This window comes from Salvelinus alpinus, chromosome 34, assembly GCF_045679555.1.
Source record: "Salvelinus alpinus chromosome 34, SLU_Salpinus.1, whole genome shotgun sequence".
Classification (NCBI taxonomy): Eukaryota; Metazoa; Chordata; class Actinopteri; order Salmoniformes; family Salmonidae; genus Salvelinus; species Salvelinus alpinus.
Window position 1 is genome coordinate 6,561,410 of NC_092119.1, and position 27,089 is coordinate 6,588,498.

General features: G+C 55.4%; 1 protein-coding gene across 3 annotated transcripts in view; it reads right to left on the reverse strand.

Moving 5' to 3' along the window:
* Positions 1-27,089, reverse strand: part of eif2ak3 (eukaryotic translation initiation factor 2-alpha kinase 3) — a 113,090-nt gene that overhangs the window by 31,789 nt on the left and 54,212 nt on the right. For all 3 annotated transcript variants that reach the window (XR_011672564.1, XM_071382128.1, XM_071382129.1), the window contains exons 4-7: positions 23,953-24,083; positions 23,448-23,748; positions 20,993-21,164; positions 20,075-20,203 (exon numbers count right to left, since the gene is read on the reverse strand). Coding sequence is in view for 2 of the 3 variants with exons in the window: in XM_071382128.1 (XP_071238229.1) it covers positions 20,075-20,203; positions 20,993-21,164; positions 23,448-23,748; positions 23,953-24,083 (733 nt within the window). In the remaining variant the exon portion in view is untranslated. The remainder of the gene's footprint in view (positions 1-20,074; positions 20,204-20,992; positions 21,165-23,447; positions 23,749-23,952; positions 24,084-27,089) is intronic.

Below are 27,089 nucleotides of genomic sequence, written 5' to 3' on the forward strand. Positions count from 1 at the left end.
CACTAACTCCAGACAGCAGGCTGGACACACTGTAACTCCAGACAGCAGGCTGGACACACTGTAACTCCAGACAGCAGGCCGGACACACTGTAACTCCAGACAACAGGCTGGACACACTGTAACTCCAGACAGCAGGCTGGACACACTGTAACTCCAGACAGCAGGCCGGACACACTGTAACTCCAGACAGCACGCTGGACATCACTCCAGACAGCAGGCCGGACACACTGTAACTCCAGACAGCAGGCTGGACACACTGTAACTCCAGACAGCAGGCTGGACACACTGTAACTCCAGACAGCAGGCTGGACACACTGTAACTCCAGACAGCAGGCTGGACACACTGTAACTCCAGACAGCAGGCTGGACACACTGTAACTCCAGACAGCAGGCCGGACACACTGTAACTCCAGACAGCACGCTGGACATTACTCCAGACAGCAGGCCGGACACACTGTAACTCCAGACAGCACGCTGGACATCACTCCAGACAGCACGCTGGACATCACTCCAGACAGCACGCTGGACATCACTCCAGACAGCAGGCCGGACACACTGTAACTCCAGACAGCAGGCTGGACACACTGTAACTCCAGACAGCAGGCTGGACACACTGTAACTCCAGACAGCAGGCTGGACACACTGTAACTCCAGACAGCAGGCTGGACACACTGTAACTCCAGACAGCAGGCCGGACACACTGTAACTCCAGACAGCACGCTGGACATCACTCCAGACAGCACGCTGGACACACTGTAACTCCAGACAGCAGGCGGGACACACTGTAACTCCAGACAGCAGGCCGGACACACTGTAACTCCAGACAGCAGGCGGGACACACTGTAACTCCAGACAGCAGGCCGGACACACTGTAACTCCAGACAGCACGCTGGACATCACTCCAGACAGCACGCTGGACACACTGTAACTCCAGACAGCAGGCGGGACACACTGTAACTCCAGACAGCAGGCCGGACACACTGTAACTCCAGACAGCACGCTGGACACACTGTAACTCCAGACAGCAGGCTGGACACACTGTAACTCCAGACAGCAGGCTGGACACACTGTAACTCCAGACAGCAGGCTGGACACACTGTAACTCCAGACAGCAGGCTGGACACACTGTAACTCCAGACAGCAGGCTGGACACACTGTAACTCCAGACAGCAGGCTGGACACACTGTAACTCCAGACAGCAGGCTGGACACACTAACTCCAGACAGCAGGCTGGACACACTGTAACTCCAGACAGCAGGCTGGACACACTGTAACTCCAGACAGCAGGCTGGACACACTGTAACTCCAGACAGCAGGCTGGACACACTGTAACTCCAGACAGCAGGCTGGACACACTGTAACTCCAGACAGCAGGCCGGACACACTGTAACTCCAGACAGCAGGCTGGACATCACTGTAACTCCAGACAGCAGGCCGGACACACTGTAACTCCAGACAGCAGGCCGGACACACTGTAACTCCAGACAGCAGGCCGGACACACTGTAACTCCAGACAGCAGGCCGGACACACTGTAACTCCAGACAGCAGGCCGGACACACTGTAACTCCAGACAGCAGGCTGGACACACTGTAACTCCAGACAGCAGGCTGGACACACTGTAACTCCAGACAGCAGGCCGGACACACTGTAACTCCAGACAGCAGGCCGGACATCACTCCATACAACAGGCTGGACACACTGTAACTCCAGACAGCAGGCTGGACACACTGTAACTCCAGACAGCAGGCTGGACACACTGTAACTCCAGACAGCAGGCCGGACACACTGTAACTCCAGACAGCACGCTGGACACACTGTAACTCCAGACAGCAGGCTGGACACACTGTAACTCCAGACAGCAGGCTGGACACACTGTAACTCCAGACAGCAGGCTGGACACACTGTAACTCCAGACAGCAGGCTGGACACACTGTAACTCCAGACAGCAGGCTGGACACACTGTAACTCCAGACAGCAGGCCGGACACACTGTAACTACAGACAGCACGCTGGACATCACTCCAGACAGCAGGCCGGACACACTGTAACTCCAGACAGCACGCTGGACATCACTCCAGACAGCACGCTGGACATCACTCCAGACAGCACGCTGGACATCACTCCAGACAGCACGCTGGACATCACTCCAGACAGCAGGCCGGACACACTGTAACTCCAGACAGCAGGCTGGACACACTGTAACTCCAGACAGCAGGCTGGACACACTGTAACTCCAGACAGCAGGCCGGACACACTGTAACTCCAGACAGCACGCTGGACATCACTCCAGACAGCAGGCCGGACACACTGTAACTCCAGACAGCAGGCGGGACACACTGTAACTCCAGACAGCAGGCCGGACACACTGTAACTCCAGACAGCAGGCCGGACACACTGTAACTCCAGACAGCAGGCCGGACACACTGTAACTCCAGACAGCAGGCCGGACACACTGTAACTCCAGACAGCAGGCCGGACACACTGTAACTCCAGACAGCAGGCCGGACACACTGTAACTCCAGACAGCAGGCCGGACACACTGTAACTCCAGACAGCAGGCCGGACACACTGTAACTCCAGACAGCAGGGCGGACACACTGTAACTCCAGACAGCAGGCCGGACACACTGTAACTCCAGACAGCAGGCCGGACACACTGTAACTCCAGACAGCAGGCCGGACACACTGTAACTCCAGACAGCAGGCCGGACACACTGTAACTCCAGACAACAGGCCGGACACACTGTAACTCCAGACAACAGGCCGGACACACTGTAACTCCAGACAGCAGGCCGGACACACTGTAACTCCAGACAGCAGGCCGGACACACTAACTCCAGACAGCAGGCTGGACATCACTGTAACTCCAGACAGCAGGCTGGACACACTGTAACTCCAGACAGCAGGCTGGACACACTGTAACTCCAGACAGCAGGCTGGACATCACTCCAGACAGCAGGCTGGACACACTGTAACTCCAGACAGCAGGCCGGACACACTGTAACTCCAGACAGCAGGCCGGACACACTGTAACTCCAGACAGCAGGCTGGACATCACTGTAACTCCAGACAGCAGGCTGGACACACTGTAACTCCAGACAGCAGGCCGGACACACTGTAACTCCAGACAGCAGGCCGGACACACTGTAACTCCAGACAGCAGGCCGGACACACTGTAACTCCAGACAGCAGGCCGGACACACTGTAACTCCAGACAGCAGGCCAAACACACTGTAACTCCACCCAGCAGGCCGGACACACTGTAACTCCAGACAGCAGGCCGGACACACTGTAACTGCAGACAGCAGGCCGGACACACTGTAACTCCAGACAGCAGGCCGGACACACTGTAACTCCAGACAGCAGGCCGGACACACTGTAACTCCAGACAGCAGGCCGGACACACTGTAACTCCAGACAGCAGGCCGGACACACTGTAACTCCAGACAGCAGGTTGGACATCACTGTAACTCCAGACAACAGGCTGGACACACTGTAACTCCAGACAACAGGCTGGACACACTGTAACTCCAGACAACAGGCCGGACACACTGTAACTCCAGACAGCAGGCCGGACACACTGTAACTCCAGACAGCAGGCCGGACACACTGTAACTCCAGACAGCACGCTGGACATCACTCCAGACAGCACGCTGGACACACTGTAACTCCAGACAGCAGGCTGGACACACTGTAACTCCAGACAGCAGGCCGGACACACTGTAACTCCAGACAGCAGGCTGGACATCACTGTAACTCCAGACAACAGGCTGGACACACTGTAACTCCAGACAACAGGCTGGACACACTGTAACTCCAGACAACAGGCCGGACACACTGTAACTCCAGACAGCAGGCCGGACACACTGTAACTCCAGACAGCAGGCCGGACACACTGTAACTCCAGACAGCACGCTGGACATCACTCCAGACAGCACGCTGGACACACTGTAACTCCAGACAGCAGGCTGGACACACTGTAACTCCAGACAGCAGGCCGGACACACTGTAACTCCAGACAGCACGCTGGACATCACTGTAACTCCAGACAGCACGCTGGACATCCCTCCAGACAGCACGCTGGACATCACTCCAGACAGCAGGCCGGACACACTAACTCCAGACAGCAGGCTGGACACACTGTAACTCCAGACAGCAGGCTGGACACACTGTAACTCCAGACAGCAGGCCGGACACACTGTAACTCCAGACAACAGGCTGGACACACTGTAACTCCAGACAGCAGGCTGGACACACTGTAACTCCAGACAGCAGGCCGGACACACTGTAACTCCAGACAGCACGCTGGACATCACTCCAGACAGCAGGCCGGACACACTGTAACTCCAGACAGCAGGCTGGACACACTGTAACTCCAGACAGCAGGCTGGACACACTGTAACTCCAGACAGCAGGCTGGACACACTGTAACTCCAGACAGCAGGCTGGACACACTGTAACTCCAGACAGCAGGCTGGACACACTGTAACTCCAGACAGCAGGCCGGACACACTGTAACTCCAGACAGCACGCTGGACATTACTCCAGACAGCAGGCCGGACACACTGTAACTCCAGACAGCACGCTGGACATCACTCCAGACAGCACGCTGGACATCACTCCAGACAGCACGCTGGACATCACTCCAGACAGCAGGCCGGACACACTGTAACTCCAGACAGCAGGCTGGACACACTGTAACTCCAGACAGCAGGCTGGACACACTGTAACTCCAGACAGCAGGCTGGACACACTGTAACTCCAGACAGCAGGCTGGACACACTGTAACTCCAGACAGCAGGCCGGACACACTGTAACTCCAGACAGCACGCTGGACATCACTCCAGACAGCACGCTGGACACACTGTAACTCCAGACAGCAGGCGGGACACACTGTAACTCCAGACAGCAGGCCGGACACACTGTAACTCCAGACAGCACGCTGGACACACTGTAACTCCAGACAGCAGGCTGGACACACTGTAACTCCAGACAGCAGGCTGGACACACTGTAACTCCAGACAGCAGGCTGGACACACTGTAACTCCAGACAGCAGGCTGGACACACTGTAACTCCAGACAGCAGGCTGGACACACTGTAACTCCAGACAGCAGGCTGGACACACTAACTCCAGACAGCAGGCTGGACACACTGTAACTCCAGACAGCAGGCTGGACACACTAACTCCAGACAGCAGGCTGGACACACTGTAACTCCAGACAGCAGGCTGGACACACTGTAACTCCAGACAGCAGGCTGGACACACTGTAACTCCAGACAGCAGGCTGGACACACTGTAACTCCAGACAGCAGGCTGGACACACTGTAACTCCAGACAGCAGGCCGGACACACTGTAACTCCAGACAGCAGGCTGGACATCACTGTAACTCCAGACAGCAGGCTGGACACACTGTAACTCCAGACAGCAGGCCGGACACACTGTAACTCCAGACAGCAGGCCGGACACACTGTAACTCCAGACAGCAGGCCGGACACACTGTAACTCCAGACAGCAGGCCGGACACACTGTAACTCCAGACAGCAGGCTGGACACACTGTAACTCCAGACAGCAGGCTGGACACACTGTAACTCCAGACAGCAGGCCGGACACACTGTAACTCCAGACAGCAGGCCGGACATCACTCCATACAACAGGCTGGACACACTGTAACTCCAGACAGCAGGCTGGACACACTGTAACTCCAGACAGCAGGCTGGACACACTGTAACTCCAGACAGCAGGCCGGACACACTGTAACTCCAGACAGCACGCTGGACACACTGTAACTCCAGACAGCAGGCTGGACACACTGTAACTCCAGACAGCAGGCTGGACACACTGTAACTCCAGACAGCAGGCTGGACACACTGTAACTCCAGACAGCAGGCTGGACACACTGTAACTCCAGACAGCAGGCTGGACACACTGTAACTCCAGACAGCAGGCCGGACACACTGTAACTACAGACAGCACGCTGGACATCACTCCAGACAGCAGGCCGGACACACTGTAACTCCAGACAGCACGCTGGACATCACTCCAGACAGCACGCTGGACATCACTCCAGACAGCACGCTGGACATCACTCCAGACAGCACGCTGGACATCACTCCAGACAGCAGGCCGGACACACTGTAACTCCAGACAGCAGGCTGGACACACTGTAACTCCAGACAGCAGGCTGGACACACTGTAACTCCAGACAGCAGGCCGGACACACTGTAACTCCAGACAGCACGCTGGACATCACTCCAGACAGCAGGCCGGACACACTGTAACTCCAGACAGCAGGCGGGACACACTGTAACTCCAGACAGCAGGCCGGACACACTGTAACTCCAGACAGCAGGCCGGACACACTGTAACTCCAGACAGCAGGCCGGACACACTGTAACTCCAGACAGCAGGCCGGACACACTGTAACTCCAGACAGCAGGCCGGACACACTGTAACTCCAGACAGCAGGCCGGACACACTGTAACTCCAGACAGCAGGCCGGACACACTGTAACTCCAGACAGCAGGCCGGACACACTGTAACTCCAGACAGCAGGCCGGACACACTGTAACTCCAGACAGCAGGCCGGACACACTGTAACTCCAGACAGCAGGGCGGACACACTGTAACTCCAGACAGCAGGCCGGACACACTGTAACTCCAGACAGCAGGCCGGACACACTGTAACTCCAGACAGCAGGCCGGACACACTGTAACTCCAGACAGCAGGCCGGACACACTGTAACTCCAGACAACAGGCCGGACACACTGTAACTCCAGACAACAGGCCGGACACACTGTAACTCCAGACAGCAGGCCGGACACACTGTAACTCCAGACAGCAGGCCGGACACACTGTAACTCCAGACAGCAGGCTGGACATCACTGTAACTCCAGACAGCAGGCTGGACACACTGTAACTCCAGACAGCAGGCTGGACACACTAACTCCAGACAGCAGGCTGGACATCACTCCAGACAGCAGGCTGGACATCACTCCAGACAGCAGGCTGGACACACTGTAACTCCAGACAGCAGGCCGGACACACTGTAACTCCAGACAGCAGGCCGGACACACTGTAACTCCAGACAGCAGGCCGGACACACTGTAACTCCAGACAACAGGCCGGACACACTGTAACTCCAGACAACAGGCCGGACACACTGTAACTCCAGACAGCAGGCCGGACACACTGTAACTCCAGACAGCAGGCCGGACACACTGTAACTCCAGACAGCAGGCTGGACATCACTGTAACTCCAGACAGCAGGCTGGACACACTGTAACTCCAGACAGCAGGCTGGACACACTAACTCCAGACAGCAGGCTGGACATCACTCCAGACAGCAGGCTGGACACACTGTAACTCCAGACAGCAGGCCGGACACACTGTAACTCCAGACAGCAGGCCGGACACACTGTAACTCCAGACAGCAGGCTGGACATCACTGTAACTCCAGACAGCAGGCTGGACACACTGTAACTCCAGACAGCAGGCCGGACACACTGTAACTCCAGACAGCAGGCCGGACACACTGTAACTCCAGACAGCAGGCCGGACACACTGTAACTCCAGACAGCATGCCGGACACACTGTAACTCCAGACAGCAGGCCAAACACACTGTAACTCCACCCAGCAGGCCGGACACACTGTAACTCCAGACAGCAGGCCGGACACACTGTAACTGCAGACAGCAGGCCGGACACACTGTAACTCCAGACAGCAGGCCGGACACACTGTAACTCCAGACAGCAGGCCGGACACACTGTAACTCCAGACAGCAGGCCGGACACACTGTAACTCCAGACAGCAGGCCGGACACACTGTAACTCCAGACAGCAGGTTGGACATCACTGTAACTCCAGACAACAGGCTGGACACACTGTAACTCCAGACAACAGGCTGGACACACTGTAACTCCAGACAACAGGCTGGACACACTGTAACTCCAGACAACAGGCCGGACACACTGTAACTCCAGACAGCAGGCCGGACACACTGTAACTCCAGACAGCAGGCCGGACACACTGTAACTCCAGACAGCACGCTGGACATCACTCCAGACAGCACGCTGGACACACTGTAACTCCAGACAGCAGGCTGGACACACTGTAACTCCAGACAGCAGGCCGGACACACTGTAACTCCAGACAGCAGGCTGGACACACTGTAACTCCAGACAGCAGGCTGGACACACTAACTCCAGACAGCAGGCTGGACACACTGTAACTCCAGACAGCAGGCTGGACACACTGTAACTCCAGACAGCAGGCTGGACACACTGTAACTCCAGACAGCAGGCCGGACACACTGTAACTCCAGACAGCAGGCCGGACACACTGTAACTCCAGACAGCAGGCCGGACACACTGTAACTCCAGACAGCAGGCCGGACACACTGTAACTCCAGACAGCAGGCCAAACACACTGTAACTCCACCCAGCAGGCCGGACACACTGTAACTCCAGACAGCAGGCCGGACACACTGTAACTGCAGACAGCAGGCCGGACACACTGTAACTGCAGACAGCAGGCCGGACACACTGTAACTCCAGACAGCAGGCCGGACACACTGTAACTCCAGACAGCAGGCCGGACACACTAACTCCAGACAGCAGGCTGGACACACTGTAACTCCAGACAGCAGGCCGGACACACTGTAACTCCAGACAGCAGGCCGGACACACTGTAACTCCAGACAGCAGGCCGGACACACTGTAACTCCAGACAGCAGGCCGGACACACTGTAACTCCAGACAGCAGGCCGGACACACTGTAACTCCAGACAGCAGGCCAAACACACTGTAACTCCACCCAGCAGGCCGGACACACTGTAACTCCAGACAGCAGGCCGGACACACTGTAACTGCAGACAGCAGGCCGGACACACTGTAACTCCAGACAGCAGGCCGGACACACTGTAACTCCAGACAGCAGGCCGGACACACTGTAACTCCAGACAGCAGGCCGGACACACTGTAACTCCAGACAGCAGGCCGGACACACTGTAACTCCAGACAGCAGGTTGGACATCACTGTAACTCCAGACAACAGGCTGGACACACTGTAACTCCAGACAACAGGCTGGACACACTGTAACTCCAGACAGCAGGCCGGACACACTGTAACTCCAGACAGCACGCTGGACATCACTCCAGACAGCACGCTGGACACACAGCAGGCCGGACACACTGTAACTCCAGACAGCAGGCCGGACACACTGTAACTCCAGACAGCAGGCCGGACACACTGTAACTCCAGACAGCAGGCTGGACACACTGTAACTCCAGACAGCAGGCTGGACACACTAACTCCAGACAGCAGGCTGGACACACTGTAACTCCAGACAGCAGGCTGGACACACTAACTCCAGACAGCAGGCTGGACACACTGTAACTCCAGACAGCAGGCTGGACACACTGTAACTCCAGACAGCAGGCTGGACACACTGTAACTCCAGACAGCAGGCTGGACACACTGTAACTCCAGACAGCAGGCTGGACACACTGTAACTCCAGACAGCAGGCCGTACACACTGTAACTCCAGACAGCAGGCTGGACATCACTGTAACTCCAGACAGCAGGCTGGACACACTGTAACTCCAGACAGCAGGCCGGACACACTGTAACTCCAGACAGCAGGCTGGACACACTGTAACTCCAGACAGCAGGCCGGACACACTGTAACTCCAGACAGCAGGCCGGACACACTGTAACTCCAGACAGCAGGCCGGACACACTGTAACTCCAGACAGCAGGCTGGACACACTGTAACTCCAGACAGCAGGCCGGACACACTGTAACTCCAGACAGCACGCTGGACATCACTCCAGACAGCAGGACGGACACACTGTAACTCCAGACAGCAGGCTGGACACACTGTAACTCCAGACAGCAGGCTGGACACACTGTAACTCCAGACAGCAGGCTGGACACACTGTAACTCCAGACAGCAGGCTGGACACACTGTAACTCCAGACAGCAGGCTGGACACACTGTAACTCCAGACAGCAGGCCGGACACACTGTAACTCCAGACAGCACGCTGGACATCACTCCAGACAGCAGGCCGGACACACTGTAACTCCAGACAGCACGCTGGACATCACTCCAGACAGCACGCTGGACATCACTCCAGACAGCACGCTGGACATCACTCCAGACAGCAGGCCGGACACACTGTAACTCCAGACAGCAGGCTGGACACACTGTAACTCCAGACAGCAGGCTGGACACACTGTAACTCCAGACAGCAGGCTGGACACACTGTAACTCCAGACAGCAGGCTGGACACACTGTAACTCCAGACAGCAGGCCGGACACACTGTAACTCCAGACAGCACGCTGGACATCACTCCAGACAGCACGCTGGACACACTGTAACTCCAGACAGCAGGCGGGACACACTGTAACTCCAGACAGCAGGCCGGACACACTGTAACTCCAGACAGCACGCTGGACACACTGTAACTCCAGACAGCAGGCTGGACACACTGTAACTCCAGACAGCAGGCTGGACACACTGTAACTCCAGACAGCAGGCTGGACACACTGTAACTCCAGACAGCAGGCTGGACACACTGTAACTCCAGACAGCAGGCTGGACACACTGTAACTCCAGACAGCAGGCTGGACACACTAACTCCAGACAGCAGGCTGGACACACTGTAACTCCAGACAGCAGGCTGGACACACTAACTCCAGACAGCAGGCTGGACACACTGTAACTCCAGACAGCAGGCTGGACACACTGTAACTCCAGACAGCAGGCTGGACACACTGTAACTCCAGACAGCAGGCTGGACACACTGTAACTCCAGACAGCAGGCTGGACACACTGTAACTCCAGACAGCAGGCCGGACACACTGTAACTCCAGACAGCAGGCTGGACATCACTGTAACTCCAGACAGCAGGCTGGACACACTGTAACTCCAGACAGCAGGCCGGACACACTGTAACTCCAGACAGCAGGCCGGACACACTGTAACTCCAGACAGCAGGCCGGACACACTGTAACTCCAGACAGCAGGCTGGACACACTGTAACTCCAGACAGCAGGCTGGACACACTGTAACTCCAGACAGCAGGCTGGACACACTGTAACTCCAGACAGCAGGCCGGACACACTGTAACTCCAGACAGCAGGCCGGACATCACTCCATACAACAGGCTGGACACACTGTAACTCCAGACAGCAGGCTGGACACACTGTAACTCCAGACAGCAGGCTGGACACACTGTAACTCCAGACAGCAGGCCGGACACACTGTAACTCCAGACAGCACGCTGGACACACTGTAACTCCAGACAGCAGGCTGGACACACTGTAACTCCAGACAGCAGGCTGGACACACTGTAACTCCAGACAGCAGGCTGGACACACTGTAACTCCAGACAGCAGGCTGGACACACTGTAACTCCAGACAGCAGGCTGGACACACTGTAACTCCAGACAGCAGGCCGGACACACTGTAACTACAGACAGCACGCTGGACATCACTCCAGACAGCAGGCCGGACACACTGTAACTCCAGACAGCACGCTGGACATCACTCCAGACAGCACGCTGGACATCACTCCAGACAGCACGCTGGACATCACTCCAGACAGCACGCTGGACATCACTCCAGACAGCAGGCCGGACACACTGTAACTCCAGACAGCAGGCTGGACACACTGTAACTCCAGACAGCAGGCTGGACACACTGTAACTCCAGACAGCAGGCCGGACACACTGTAACTCCAGACAGCACGCTGGACATCACTCCAGACAGCAGGCCGGACACACTGTAACTCCAGACAGCAGGCGGGACACACTGTAACTCCAGACAGCAGGCTGGACACACTGTAACTCCAGACAGCAGGCCGGACACACTGTAACTCCAGACAGCAGGCCGGACACACTGTAACTCCAGACAGCAGGCCGGACACACTGTAACTCCAGACAGCAGGCCGGACACACTGTAACTCCAGACAGCAGGCCGGACACACTGTAACTCCAGACAGCAGGCCGGACACACTGTAACTCCAGACAGCAGGCCGGACACACTGTAACTCCAGACAGCAGGGCGGACACACTGTAACTCCAGACAGCAGGCCGGACACACTGTAACTCCAGACAGCAGGCCGGACACACTGTAACTCCAGACAGCAGGCCGGACACACTGTAACTCCAGACAGCAGGCCGGACACACTGTAACTCCAGACAACAGGCCGGACACACTGTAACTCCAGACAACAGGCCGGACACACTGTAACTCCAGACAGCAGGCCGGACACACTGTAACTCCAGACAGCAGGCCGGACACACTGTAACTCCAGACAGCAGGCTGGACATCACTGTAACTCCAGACAGCAGGCTGGACACACTGTAACTCCAGACAGCAGGCTGGACACACTGTAACTCCAGACAGCAGGCTGGACATCACTCCAGACAGCAGGCTGGACACACTGTAACTCCAGACAGCAGGCCGGACACACTGTAACTCCAGACAGCAGGCCGGACACACTGTAACTCCAGACAGCAGGCTGGACATCACTGTAACTCCAGACAGCAGGCTGGACACACTGTAACTCCAGACAGCAGGCCGGACACACTGTAACTCCAGACAGCAGGCCGGACACACTGTAACTCCAGACAGCAGGCCGGACACACTGTAACTCCAGACAGCAGGCCGGACACACTGTAACTCCAGACAGCAGGCCAAACACACTGTAACTCCACCCAGCAGGCCGGACACACTGTAACTCCAGACAGCAGGCCGGACACACTGTAACTGCAGACAGCAGGCCGGACACACTGTAACTCCAGACAGCAGGCCGGACACACTGTAACTCCAGACAGCAGGCCGGACACACTGTAACTCCAGACAGCAGGCCGGACACACTGTAACTCCAGACAGCAGGCCGGACACACTGTAACTCCAGACAGCAGGTTGGACATCACTGTAACTCCAGACAACAGGCTGGACACACTGTAACTCCAGACAACAGGCCGGACACACTGTAACTCCAGACAACAGGCCGGACACACTGTAACTCCAGACAGCAGGCCGGACACACTGTAACTCCAGACAGCAGGCCGGACACACTGTAACTCCAGACAGCACGCTGGACATCACTCCAGACAGCACGCTGGACACACTGTAACTCCAGACAGCAGGCTGGACACACTGTAACTCCAGACAGCAGGCCGGACACACTGTAACTCCAGACAGCAGGCTGGACACACTGTAACTCCAGACAGCAGGCTGGACACACTAACTCCAGACAGCAGGCTGGACACACTGTAACTCCAGACAGCAGGCTGGACACACTAACTCCAGACAGCAGGCTGGACACACTGTAACTCCAGACAGCAGGCCGGACACACTGTAACTCCAGACAGCAGGCCGGACACACTGTAACTCCAGACAGCAGGCCGGACACACTGTAACTCCAGACAGCAGGCCGGACACACTGTAACTCCAGACAGCAGGCCGGACACACTGTAACTCCAGACAGCAGGCCGGACACACTGTAACTCCAGACAGCAGGCCAAACACACTGTAACTCCACCCAGCAGGCCGGACACACTGTAACTCCAGACAGCAGGCCGGACACACTGTAACTGCAGACAGCAGGCCGGACACACTGTAACTCCAGACAGCAGGCCGGACACACTGTAACTCCAGACAGCAGGCTGGACACACTAACTCCAGACAGCAGGCTGGACACACTGTAACTCCAGACAGCAGGCCGGACACACTGTAACTCCAGACAGCAGGCCGGACACACTGTAACTCCAGACAGCAGGCCGGACACACTGTAACTCCAGACAGCAGGCCGGACACACTGTAACTCCAGACAGCAGGCCGGACACACTGTAACTCCAGACAGCAGGCCGGACACACTGTAACTCCAGACAGCAGGCCAAACACACTGTAACTCCACCCAGCAGGCCGGACACACTGTAACTCCAGACAGCAGGCCGGACACACTGTAACTGCAGACAGCAGGCCGGACACACTGTAACTCCAGACAGCAGGCCGGACACACTGTAACTCCAGACAGCAGGCCGGACACACTGTAACTCCAGACAGCAGGCCGGACACACTGTAACTCCAGACAGCAGGCCGGACACACTGTAACTCCAGACAGCAGGTTGGACATCACTGTAACTCCAGACAACAGGCTGGACACACTGTAACTCCAGACAACAGGCTGGACACACTGTAACTCCAGACAACAGGCCGGACACACTGTAACTCCAGACAGCAGGCCGGACACACTGTAACTCCAGACAGCAGGCCGGACACACTGTAACTCCAGACAGCACGCTGGACATCACTCCAGACAGCACGCTGGACACACTGTAACTCCAGACAGCAGGCCGGACACACTGTAACTCCAGACAGCAGGCCGGACACACTGTAACTCCAGACAGCAGGCTGGACACACTGTAACTCCAGACAGCAGGCTGGACACACTAACTCCAGACAGCAGGCTGGACACACTGTAACTCCAGACAGCAGGCTGGACACACTAACTCCAGACAGCAGGCTGGACACACTGTAACTCCAGACAGCAGGCTGGACACACTGTAACTCCAGACAGCAGGCTGGACACACTGTAACTCCAGACAGCAGGCTGGACACACTGTAACTCCAGACAGCAGGCCGGACACACTGTAACTCCAGACAGCAGGCCGGACACACTGTAACTCCAGACAGCAGGCTGGACATCACTGTAACTCCAGACAGCAGGCTGGACACACTGTAACTCCAGACAGCAGGCCGGACACACTGTAACTCCAGACAGCAGGCCGGACACACTGTAACTCCAGACAGCAGGCCGGACACACTGTAACTCCAGACAGCAGGCCGGACACACTGTAACTCCAGACAGCAGGCCGGACACACTGTAACTCCAGACAGCAGGCCGGACACACTGTAACTCCAGACAGCACGCTGGACATCACTCCAGACAGCACGCTGGACATCACTCCAGACAGCACGCTGGACATCACTGTAACTCCAGACAGCACGCTGGACATCACTGTAACTCCAGACAGCAGGCTGGACATCACTGTAACTCCAGACAGCACGCCGGACATCACTCCAGACAGCACGCTGGACATCACTGTAACTCCAGACAGCACGCTGGACATCACTCCAGACAGCACGCTGGACATCACTCCAGACAGCACGCTGGACATCACTGTAACTCCAGACAGCACGCTGGACATCACTGTAACTCCAGACAGCACGCTGGACATCACTCCAGACAGCACGCTGGACATCACTCCAGACAGCACGCTGGACATCACTCCAGACAGCACGCTGGACATCACTCCAGACAGCACGCTGGACATCACTCCAGACAGCACGCTGGACATCACTCCAGACAGCACGCTGGACATCACTCCAGACAGCACGCTGGACATCACTCCAGACAGCACGCTGGACATCACTCCAGACAGCACGCTGGACATCACTCCAGACAGCACGCTGGACATCACTCCAGACAGCACGCTGGACATCACTCCAGACAGCACGCTGGACATCACTCCAGACAGCACGCTGGACATCACTCCAGACAGCACGCTGGACATCACTCCAGACAGCAGGCCGGACACACTGTAACTCCAGACAGCAGGCTGGACACACTGTAACTCCAGACAGCAGGCTGGACACACTGTAACTCCAGACAGCAGGCCGGACACACTGTAACTCCAGACAGCAGGCCGGACATCACTCCATACAACAGGCTGGACACACTGTAACTCCAGACAGCAGGCTGGACACACTGTAACTCCAGACAGCAGGCTGGACACACTGTAACTCCAGACAGCAGGCCGGACACACTGTAACTCCAGACAGCACGCTGGACATCACTCCAGACAGCAGGCCGGACACACTGTAACTCCAGACAGCAGGCTGGACACACTGTAACTCCAGACAGCAGGCTGGACACACTGTAACTCCAGACAGCAGGCTGGACACACTGTAACTCCAGACAGCAGGCTGGACACACTGTAACTCCATACAGCAGGCTGGACACACTGTAACTCCAGACAGCAGGCTGGACACACTGTAACTCCAGACAGCAGGCCGGACACACTGTAACTACAGACAGCACGCTGGACATCACTCCAGACAGCAGGCCGGACACACTGTAACTCCAGACAGCACGCTGGACATCACTCCAGACAGCACGCTGGACATCACTCCAGACAGCACGCTGGACATCACTCCAGACAGCACGCTGGACATCACTCCAGACAGCAGGCCGGACACACTGTAACTCCAGACAGCAGGCCGGACACACTGTAACTCCAGACAGCAGGCCGGACACACTGTAACTCCAGACAGCAGGCCGGACACACTGTAACTCCAGACAGCACGCTGGACATCACTCCAGACAGCAGGCCGGACACACTGTAACTCCAGACAGCAGGCTGGACACACTGTAACTCCAGACAGCAGGCTGGACACACTGTAACTCCAGACAGCAGGCCGGACACACTGTAACTCCAGACAGCAGGCCGGACACACTGTAACTCCAGACAGCAGGCCGGACACACTGTAACTCCAGACAGCAGGCCGGACACACTGTAACTCCAGACAACAGGCCGGACACACTGTAACTCCAGACAGCAGGTCGGACACACTGTAACTCCAGACAGCAGGCCGGACACACTGTAACTCCAGACAGCAGGCTGGACATCACTGTAACTCCAGACAGCAGGCTGGACACACTGTAACTCCAGACAGCAGGCTGGACACACTGTAACTCCAGACAGCAGGCTGGACATCACTCCAGACAGCAGGCTGGACACACTGTAACTCCAGACAGCAGGCCGGACACACTGTAACTCCAGACAGCAGGCCGGACACACTAACTCCAGACAGCAGGCTGGACATCACTGTAACTCCAGACAGCAGGCTGGACACACTGTAACTCCAGACAGCAGGCCGGACACACTGTAACTCCAGACAGCAGGCCGGACACACTGTAACTCCAGACAGCAGGCCGGACACACTGTAACTCCAGACAGCAGCCGGACACACTGTAACTCCAGACAGCAGGCCGCACACTGTAACTCCAGACAGCAGGCTGGACATCACTGTAACTCCAGACAGCAGGCTGGACACACTGTAACTCCAGACAGCAGGCTGGACACACTGTAACTCCAGACAGCAGGCTGGACACACTGTAACTCCAGACAGCAGGCTGGACATCACTCCAGACAGCAGGCTGGACACACTGTAACTCCAGACAGCAGGCCGGACACACTGTAACTCCAGACAGCAGGCCGGACACACTAACTCCAGACAGCAGGCTGGACATCACTGTAACTCCAGACAGCAGGCTGGACACACTGTAACTCCAGACAGCAGGCTGGACACACTGTAACTCCAGACAGCAGGCTGGACACACTGTAACTCCAGACAGCAGGCCGGACACACTGTAACTCCAGACAGCAGGCCAAACACACTGTAACTCCACCCAGCAGGCCGGACACACTGTAACTCCAGACAGCAGGCCGGACACACTGTAACTGCAGACAGCAGGCCGGACACACTGTAACTCCAGACAGCAGGCCGGACACACTGTAACTCCAGACAGCAGGCCGGACACACTGTAACTCCAGACAGCAGGCCGGACACACTGTAACTCCAGACAGCAGGCTGGACACACTGTAACTCCAGACAGCAGGCCGGACACACTGTAACTCCAGACAGCAGGCCGGACACACTGTAACTCCAGACAGCAGGCCGGACACACTGTAACTCCAGACAGCAGGCCGGACACACTGTAACTCCAGACAGCAGGCCGGACACACTGTAACTCCAGACAGCAGGTTGGACATCACTGTAACTCCAGACAGCAGGCTGGACATCACTGTAACTCCAGACAGCAGGCTGGACACACTGTAACTCCAGACAACAGGCTGGACACACTGTAACTCCAGACAACAGGCTGGACACACTGTAACTCCAGACAGCAGGCTGGACACACTGTAACTCCAGACAGCAGGCTGGACACACTGTAACTCCAGACACACTGTAACTCCAGACAGCAGGCTGGACATCACTCCAGACAGCAGGCTGGACACACTGTAACTCCAGACAGCAGGCCGGACACACTGTAACTCCAGACAGCAGGCCGGACACACTGTAACTCCAGACAGCAGGCTGGACATCACTGTAACTCCAGACAGCAGGCTGGACACACTGTAACTCCAGACAGCAGGCCGGACACACTGTAACTCCAGACAGCAGGCTGGACACACTGTAACTCCAGACAGCAGGCCGGACACACAATAACTCCAGACAGCAGGCCGGACACACTGTAACTCCAGACAGCAGGCCAAACACACTGTAACTCCAGACAGCAGGCCAAACACACTGTAACTCCACCCAGCAGGCCGGACACACTGTAACTCCAGACAGCAGGCCGGACACACTGTAACTGCAGACAGCAGGCCGGACACACTGTAACTCCAGACAGCAGGCCGGACACACTGTAACTCCAGACAGCAGGCCGGACACACTGTAACTCCAGACAGCAGGCCGGACACACTGTAACTCCAGACAGCAGGTTGGACATCACTGTAACTCCAGACAACAGGCTGGACATCACTGTAACTCCAGACAGCAGGCTGGACACACTGTAACTCCAGACAACAGGCTGGACACACTGTAACTCCAGACAACAGGCTGGACACACTGTAACTCCAGACAGCAGGCTGGACACACTGTAACTCCAGACAGCAGGCTGGACACACTGTAACTCCAGACACACTGTAACTCCAGACAGCAGGCTGGACATCACTCCAGACAGCAGGCTGGACACACTGTAACTCCAGACAGCAGGCCGGACACACTGTAACTCCAGACAGCAGGCCGGACACACTGTAACTCCAGACAGCAGGCTGGACATCACTGTAACTCCAGACAGCAGGCTGGACACACTGTAACTCCAGACAGCAGGCCGGACACACTGTAACTCCAGACAGCAGGCTGGACACACTGTAACTCCAGACAGCAGGCCGGACACACAATAACTCCAGACAGCAGGCCGGACACACTGTAACTCCAGACAGCAGGCCAAACACACTGTAACTCCAGACAGCAGGCCAAACACACTGTAACTCCACCCAGCAGGCCGGACACACTGTAACTCCAGACAGCAGGCCGGACACACTGTAACTGCAGACAGCAGGCCGGACACACTGTAACTCCAGACAGCAGGCCGGACACACTGTAACTCCAGACAGCAGGCCGGACACACTGTAACTCCAGACAGCAGGCCGGACACACTGTAACTCCAGACAGCAGGTTGGACATCACTGTAACTCCAGACAACAGGCTGGACACACTGTAACTCCAGACAACAGGCTGGACACACTGTAACTCCAGACAACAGGCTGGACACACTGTAACTCCAGACAGCAGGCCGGACACACTGTAACTCCAGACAGCAGGCTGGACACACTGTAACTCCAGACAGCAGGCTGGACACACTGTAACTCCAGACAGCAGGCTGGACACACTGTAACTCCAGACAGCAGGCTGGACACACTGTAACTCCAGACAGCAGGCTGGACACACTGTAACTCCAGACAGCAGGCTGGACACACTGTAACTCCAGACAGCAGGCTGGACATCACTGTAACTCCAGACAGCAGGCTGGACACACTGTAACTCCAGACAACAGGCTGGACACACTGTAACTCCAGACAACAGGCTGGACATCACTGTAACTCCAGACAGCAGGCTGGACACACTGTAACTCCAGACAGCAGGCTGGACACACTGTAACTCCAGACAGCAGGCTGGACACACTGTAACTCCAGACACACTGTAACTCCAGACAGCAGGCTGGACATCACTGTAACTCCAGACAACAGGCTGGACACACTGTAACTCCAGACAGCAGGCTGGACACACTGTAACTCCAGACAACAGGCTGGACATCACTCCAGATAGATAACAGTATATGTATCTATTTAAGGGAACATGGATAGAGTGTGGTTCTCTCAGTCATTAACGTTATGGTAATGATATACTCATAGAAGTACTTACGTATGAGGGGTTTCCATCTGATGGTAGGGATGTTGTCCGGGTTTGGGCCGGGCCCGTTTAGGGCTTTAGATGGGAACTTCTCTGAGATCTTGACGGACGACTGCAGGTACAGCTGGCCCTGATACATACCTGGGAAGGGAGAAGGTTAGACACTGATACTGACAACCAATCACAGGACCTGGGGGAGAGGCTTAGCACTGACAACCAATCACAGGACCTGGGGGAGAGGCTTAGCACTGACAACCAATCACAGGACCTGGGGGAGAGGCTTAGCACTGACAACCAATCACAGGACCTGGGGGAGAGGCTTAGCACTGACAACCAACCACAGGACCTGGGGGAGAGGCTTAGCACTGACAACCAACCACAGGACCTGGGGGAGAGGCTTAGGACTGACAACCAACCACAGGACCTGGGGGAGAGGCTTAGCACTGACAACCAACCACAGGACCTGGGGGAGAGGCTTAGCACTGACAACCAACCACAGGACCTGGGGGAGAGGCTTAGGACTGACAACCAATCACAGGACCTGGGGGAGAGGCTTAGCACTGACAACCAATCACAGGACCTGGGGGAGAGGCTTAGCACTGACAGTCAGACACACGGTCTTCATTATTTAAAAGCATCTCCAGCTATGTGAGAAAGCCAATCCCCTGAGAACCATCTGGTAGTCTGGCAGCAGCTGATAACAGGATGTCTACCTTGAGACTGTATTCTGATCTACTGCAGGTACAGATACATTAAGTGACTGACGGTACAGTGTCTGTGATAGTCTGATGTCTGTTACCTATCGTGTTTGGTTACCCAGGTATACGCTGGACTCAGTAGCTCCACGTGCCTCCCCCGTAGTGACTGTGTAGGCCTATGGTGTCTGGTGTTCGTGTCTGGTTTAGGGGTCAGAGGTTAGGGTTTACATACCCAGGTATACGCTGGACTCAGTAGCTCCCCGAGCCGCCTCCATAATGTCCTCGTCCTCCTCCTCCTGCTCCTCCGCGTCAGGACGACTGCTGTAAGGCGTGTCATCAAACAGGCTGATGGGCGTTACCTTCCCCCCGCCGACCAACCAGGCAGAGGCTATGGGCGTGCAGAACTACAGGGGAAACGTGTGTCAATACTATGCTGAACACTGAAAAGAGAGGTTGGAGATAGCCTGGTCACAGACCTGTTTGTGCTGTCTTGACAATGACCATAGGAGGTCTCAAGACAGAACAAATACATCTGGGATCAGGCTAGGTTGTAAAACTAACACGAGAACCCGCCATAGTCAGGCTAGGTTGTAAAACTAACACGAGAACCGCCATAGTCAGGCTAGGTTGTAAAACTAACACGAGAACCGCCATAGTCAGGCTAGGTTGTAAAACTAACACGAGAACCGCCATAGTCAGGCTAGGTTTGTAAAACTAACACGAGAACCGCCATAGTCAGGCTAGGTTGGAAAACTAACACGAGAACCGCCATAGTCAGGCTAGGTTGGAAAACTAACACGAGAACCGCCATAGTCAGGCTAGGTTGGAAAACTAACACGAGAACCGCCAAAGTCAGGCTAGGTTGGAAAACTAACACTAGAACCCCCATAGTCAGGCTAGGTTGGAAAACTAACACTAGAACCGCCATAGTCAGGCTAGGTTGGAAAACTATCACGAGAACCGCCATAGTCAGGCTAGGTTGTAAAACTAACACTAGAACCGCCATAGTCAGGCTAGGTTGTAAAACTAACACTAGAACCGCCATAGTCAGGCTAGGTTGTAAAACTAACACTAGAACCGCCATAGGCCAAAAGCCACTGACGTTTGAAAAGATCTGCCATGTCTTGCTCCTTCCCTGACTGTTCCTGAATTTACTAGAGCTCAATTAATAATCAGATGTATTTGATGTATTGTAGACACATCTAAACATGCTGTGTGGCCTTTACAATAATAACAAACATATCCTTGACTCTGTGTAGCGAAGGCAAACGATGTCAGCCCACTGAATGGGAAATGGACGGCATGGGCGATAACTGTGCAAGTTACTTCACAATGTAATGTACTGTAAATCAGACCTAACTGAATGACGAGGGTGAAGAAGACTATTTCATTTAGAACGACAATATGTGTAATGATGAATTGGTGTTATGCCCATTTCTCAGCGTTGGCGTTCAGGGTAATAATTTGACAAGCGCGCCTTGCGGGTTGATACCGTTCTCTTTCACGTTTTACCGTGTAAAAAGAAGCTGTCTCAAGACTGTTGTATCTACTGTAGCTCTATTACCAATCACATGTGTTGTAAAGGGAAGTGACAACATGCTGTGTGTTGCAGTGGGCCTTCAGAATAATGCAAAACATATCCTTGACTCGATCCAAGGTGATGAGCGGGAAACAAACAATACCAGTCAGCCTTTTGAAACAACACCTGAACTAAACGGGAAACTAATATCACACATTTTAAGAGAGTTTTAGCCTATGGACAAGATGAAATGGACAATGATCTGATGAGTGACAACATTACCAGTTGTCAAATTGTCCATGAATAGATAACTGCATATTGTAATTGATAGATGCAGGGAAAGGAGCATCGCTTTATCAAATCCTCCTTCGGGTCACATGCAGGTAAAACATTGTGATTTCTGTATAGAATCTGAAATGGCATAATCTGCCGTTTCTATGAGACTCCCTTTTGTCACTTTTTCCACACAAAACAAAAACCGTGCTGTCCATGCAGTCATCACATGGCCAGGCGCGAGGCAGCAATGCTCTGGCTACTGAGCAGAAAACGAGTAACATAATAAACTTCAAATGAAAATATGCTTTGCTGTGGTCAGTGGATGAATGGGAGAGAGAAACCAGATATAAACTCATAATGGAACATGTGACTTCAATGAACTGGATGATGAGGAGGGTGAAGAGGGTGATTTCATTTAGAACAATAGCGTAATGATGATGAAGAACAGAGGGCGGTATAAGCTGTTCCCAGACCAGCTGTCTTCCAGGACTGTTAATAGGTGTTATAGATGTATAATTACCTGCTGTTCCCAGACCAGCTTTCCTCCAGGACTGTTAATAGGTGTTATAGATGTATAATTACCTGCTGTTCCCAGACCAGCTGTCTTCCAGGACTGTTAATAGGTGTTATAGATGTATAATTACCTGCTGTTCCCAGACCAGCTGTCTTCCAGGACTGTTAATAGGTGTTATAGATGTATAATTACCTGCTGTTCCCAGACCAGCTGTCTTCCAGGACTGTTAATAGGTGTTATAGATGTATAATTACCTGCTGTTCCCAGACCAGCTTTCCTCCAGGACTGTTAATAGGTGTTATAGATGTATAATTACCTGCTGTTCCCAGACCAGCTTTCCTCCAGGACTGTTAATAGGTGTTATAGATGTATAATTACCTGCTGTTCCCAGACCAGCTTTCCTCCAGGCTGGGTGCTGAAGGCCATCACCTTCCAGTCAGGAACCGACACCTTGATGACTAGGTCTGGTGTCCCAGACCCAGGTGTGTCAGTGTGCGTGTCTGCGGTTGTGTGTCTGTGGTTGTCTGTGGTCTCCTCCATGATAACCTTCTGCCCACTGCTCCTCTGCTCCTCCTTCCACATGGCCTCGCCGCTCGCCATCTCTCCCTCCAGGAAGTTGCTGGTCAGCTGTTTGTCGGGAACAAACCTCAGCTCAAAGCTCCCCACGCTGAAGTTCCACCTGGAGAGAGAGAACCAGAATGTTACAGTTCCACCTAGAGAGAGAGAACATCAGAACACTGTTAGCTAGAATACCGCTAACTACGTAACTAACTACTACTACTGATATAAGGTCAATATAGGACAGGACATATAGGGGTTGTGTTATAAAGATGGTAGGGGTAGGATAGTCAGGTGGATGGGATTTGTGATAGTTGAGACTCACTTCTCCAAGCCGGAGCGTGGTCGGACGGCCCTGACGGTCTGCTGGGTTCTCTGCAGCAGCAACACATCCTCCGGCTCGGTTTCCTCCTCCCCCCAGCGGCTGCAGCCAACTGCTGAGCAGATATACCTCAGCTAAGACAGAGGAGAGGGAACAGGACGGAAGGAAGGGGGGGAGAAAGAGAAAGAAAGAGAGAGAAGGACAAGAGGAGAGGGGCAGAAGAGAAGGGAGGGAGAGAGACAAGAAGAGAGGAGACAGGAGAGAGAGGGACAAGAGGAGAGGAGACAGGAGAGAAGGGAGGGAGAGAGACAAGAAGAGAGGAGACAGGAGAGAAGGGAGGGAGAGGAGACAGGAGAGAAGGGAGGGAGAGAGAGAAAGAGGAGAGGGGACAGGAGGGAAGGGAGGGAGAGAGACAAGGAGAGGAGACAGGAGAGAAGGGAGGGAGAGAGACAAGAAGAGAGGAGACAGGAGAGAAGGGAGGGAGAGAGACAAGAAGAGAGGAGACAGGAGAGAAGGGAGGGAGAGAGAGAAAGAGAAGGACAAGAGGAGAGGGGCAGAACAGAAGGGTGGGAGAGAGAGACAAGAGGAGAGGGGACAGGAAAGAGAAGGACAAAGATATCCTGTTTAAAGTGAAATGCTCAAATCAGCCTACAACATTGTTTTACATGTCAATGTTAGGTATCCTTGTTGAACATGATGTTGTGAAAACGCCTAGCACAAGCTGAGAGAGATGAGGCTCCTAGCACAAGCTGAGAGAGATGTGGCCCCGGCTCCTAGCACAAGCTGAGAGAGATGGGGCCCCGGCTCCTAGCACAAGCTGAGAGAGATGAGGCTCCTAGCACAAGCTGAGAGAGATGAGGCTCCTAGCACAAGCTGAGAGAGATGTGGCCCCGGCTCCTAGCACAAGCTGAGAGAGATGGGGCCCCGGCTCCTAGCACAAGCTGAGAGAGATGAGGCTCCTAGCACAAGCTGAGAGAGATGTGGCCCCGGCTCCTAGCACAAGCTGAGAGAGATGAGGCTCCTAGCACAAGCTGAGAGAGATGGGGCCCCGGCTCCTAGCACAAGCTGAGAGAGATGTGGCTCCTAGCACAAGCCGAGAGAGATGGGGCCCCGGCTCCTAGCACAAGCTGAGAGAGATGAGGCTCCTAGCACAAGCTGAGAGAGATGTGGCCCCGGCTCCTAGCACAAGCTGAGAGAGATGTGGACCTGGCTCCTAGCACAAGCTGAGAGAGATGTGGCCCCGGCTCCTAGCACAAGCTGAGAGAGATGTGGCCCCGACTCCTAGCACAAGCTGAGAGAGATGGGGCCCCCGGCTCCTAGCACAAGCTGAGAGAGATGGGGCTCCTAGCACAAGCTGAGAGAGATGGGGCCCCGGCTCCTAGCACAAGCTGAGAGAGATGTGGCCCCGGCTCCTAGCACAAGCTGAGAGAGATGTGGCTCCTAGCACAAGCCGAGAGAGATGTGGCCCCGGCTCCTAGCACAAGCTGAGAGAGATGTGGCTCCTAGCACAAGCTGAGAGAGATGGGGCCCCGGCTCCTAGCACAAGCTGAGAGAGATGGGGCCCCGGGTCCTAGCACAAGCTGAGAGAGATGGGGCCCCGGCTCCTAGCACAAGCTGAGAGAGATGAGGCTCCTAGCACAAGCTGAGAGAGATGTGGCTCCTAGCACAAGCTGAGAGAGATGGGGCCCCGGCTCCTAGCACAAGCTGAGAGAGATGTGGCTCCTAGCACAAGCTGAGAGAGATGGGGCCCCGGCTCCTAGCACAAGCTGAGAGAGATGTGGCCCCGGCTCCTAGCACAAGCTGAGAGAGATGGGGCCCCGGCTCCTAGCACAAGCTGAGAGAGATGTGGCTCCTAGCACAAGCTGAGAGAGATGGGGCCCCGGCTCCTAGCACAAGCTGAGAGAGATGTGGCCCCGGCTCCTAGCACAAGCTGAGAGAGATGGGGCCCCGGCTCCTAGCACAAGCTGAGAGAGATGAGGCTCCTAGCACAAGCTGAGAGAGATGTGGCCCCGGCTCCTAGCACAAGCTGAGAGAGATGAGGCTCCTAGCACAAGCTGAGAGAGATGTGGCCCCGGCTCCTAGCACAAGCTGAGAGAGATGGGGCCCCGGCTCCTAGCACAAGCTGAGAGAGATGAGGCTCCTAGCACAAGCTGAGAGAGATGTGGCCCCGGCTCCTAGCACAAGCTGAGAGAGATGAGGCTCCTAGCACAAGCCGAGAGAGATGGGGCCCCGGCTCCTAGCACAAGCTGAGAGAGATGTGGCTCCTAGCACAAGCCGAGAGAGATGGGGCCCCGGCTCCTAGCACAAGCTGAGAGAGATGAGGCTCCTAGCACAAGCTGAGAGAGATGTGGCCCCGGCTCCTAGCACAAGCTGAGAGAGATGTGGACCTGGCTCCTAGCACAAGCTGAGAGAGATGTGGCCCCGGCTCCTAGCACAAGCTGAGAGAGATGTGGCTCCTAGCACAAGCTGAGAGAGATGTGGCCCCGACTCCTAGCACAAGCTGAGAGAGATGGGGCCCCGGCTCCTAGCACAAGCTGAGAGAGATGGGGCTCCTAGCACAAGCTGAGAGAGATGGGGCCCCGGCTCCTAGCACAAGCTGAGAGAGATGTGGCCCCGGCTCCTAGCACAAGCTGAGAGAGATGTGGCTCCTAGCACAAGCCGAGAGAGATGTGGCCCCGGCTCCTAGCACAAGCTGAGAGAGATGTGGCTCCTAGCACAAGCTGAGAGAGATGGGGCCCCGGCTCCTAGCACAAGCTGAGAGAGATGGGGCCCCGGCTCCTAGCACAAGCTGAGAGAGATGGGGCCCCGGCTCCTAGCACAAGCTGAGAGAGATGAGGCTCCTAGCACAAGCTGAGAGAGATGTGGCTCCTAGCACAAGCTGAGAGAGATGGGGCCCCGGCTCCTAGCACAAGCTGAGAGAGATGTGGCTCCTAGCACAAGCTGAGAGAGATGGGGCCCCGGCTCCTAGCACAAGCTGAGAGAGATGTGGCCCCGGCTCCTAGCACAAGCTGAGAGAGATGGGGCCCCGGCTCCTAGCACAAGCTGAGAGAGATGTGGCTCCTAGCACAAGCTGAGAGAGATGGGGCCCCGGCTCCTAGCACAAGCTGAGAGAGATGTGGCCCCGGCTCCTAGCACAAGCT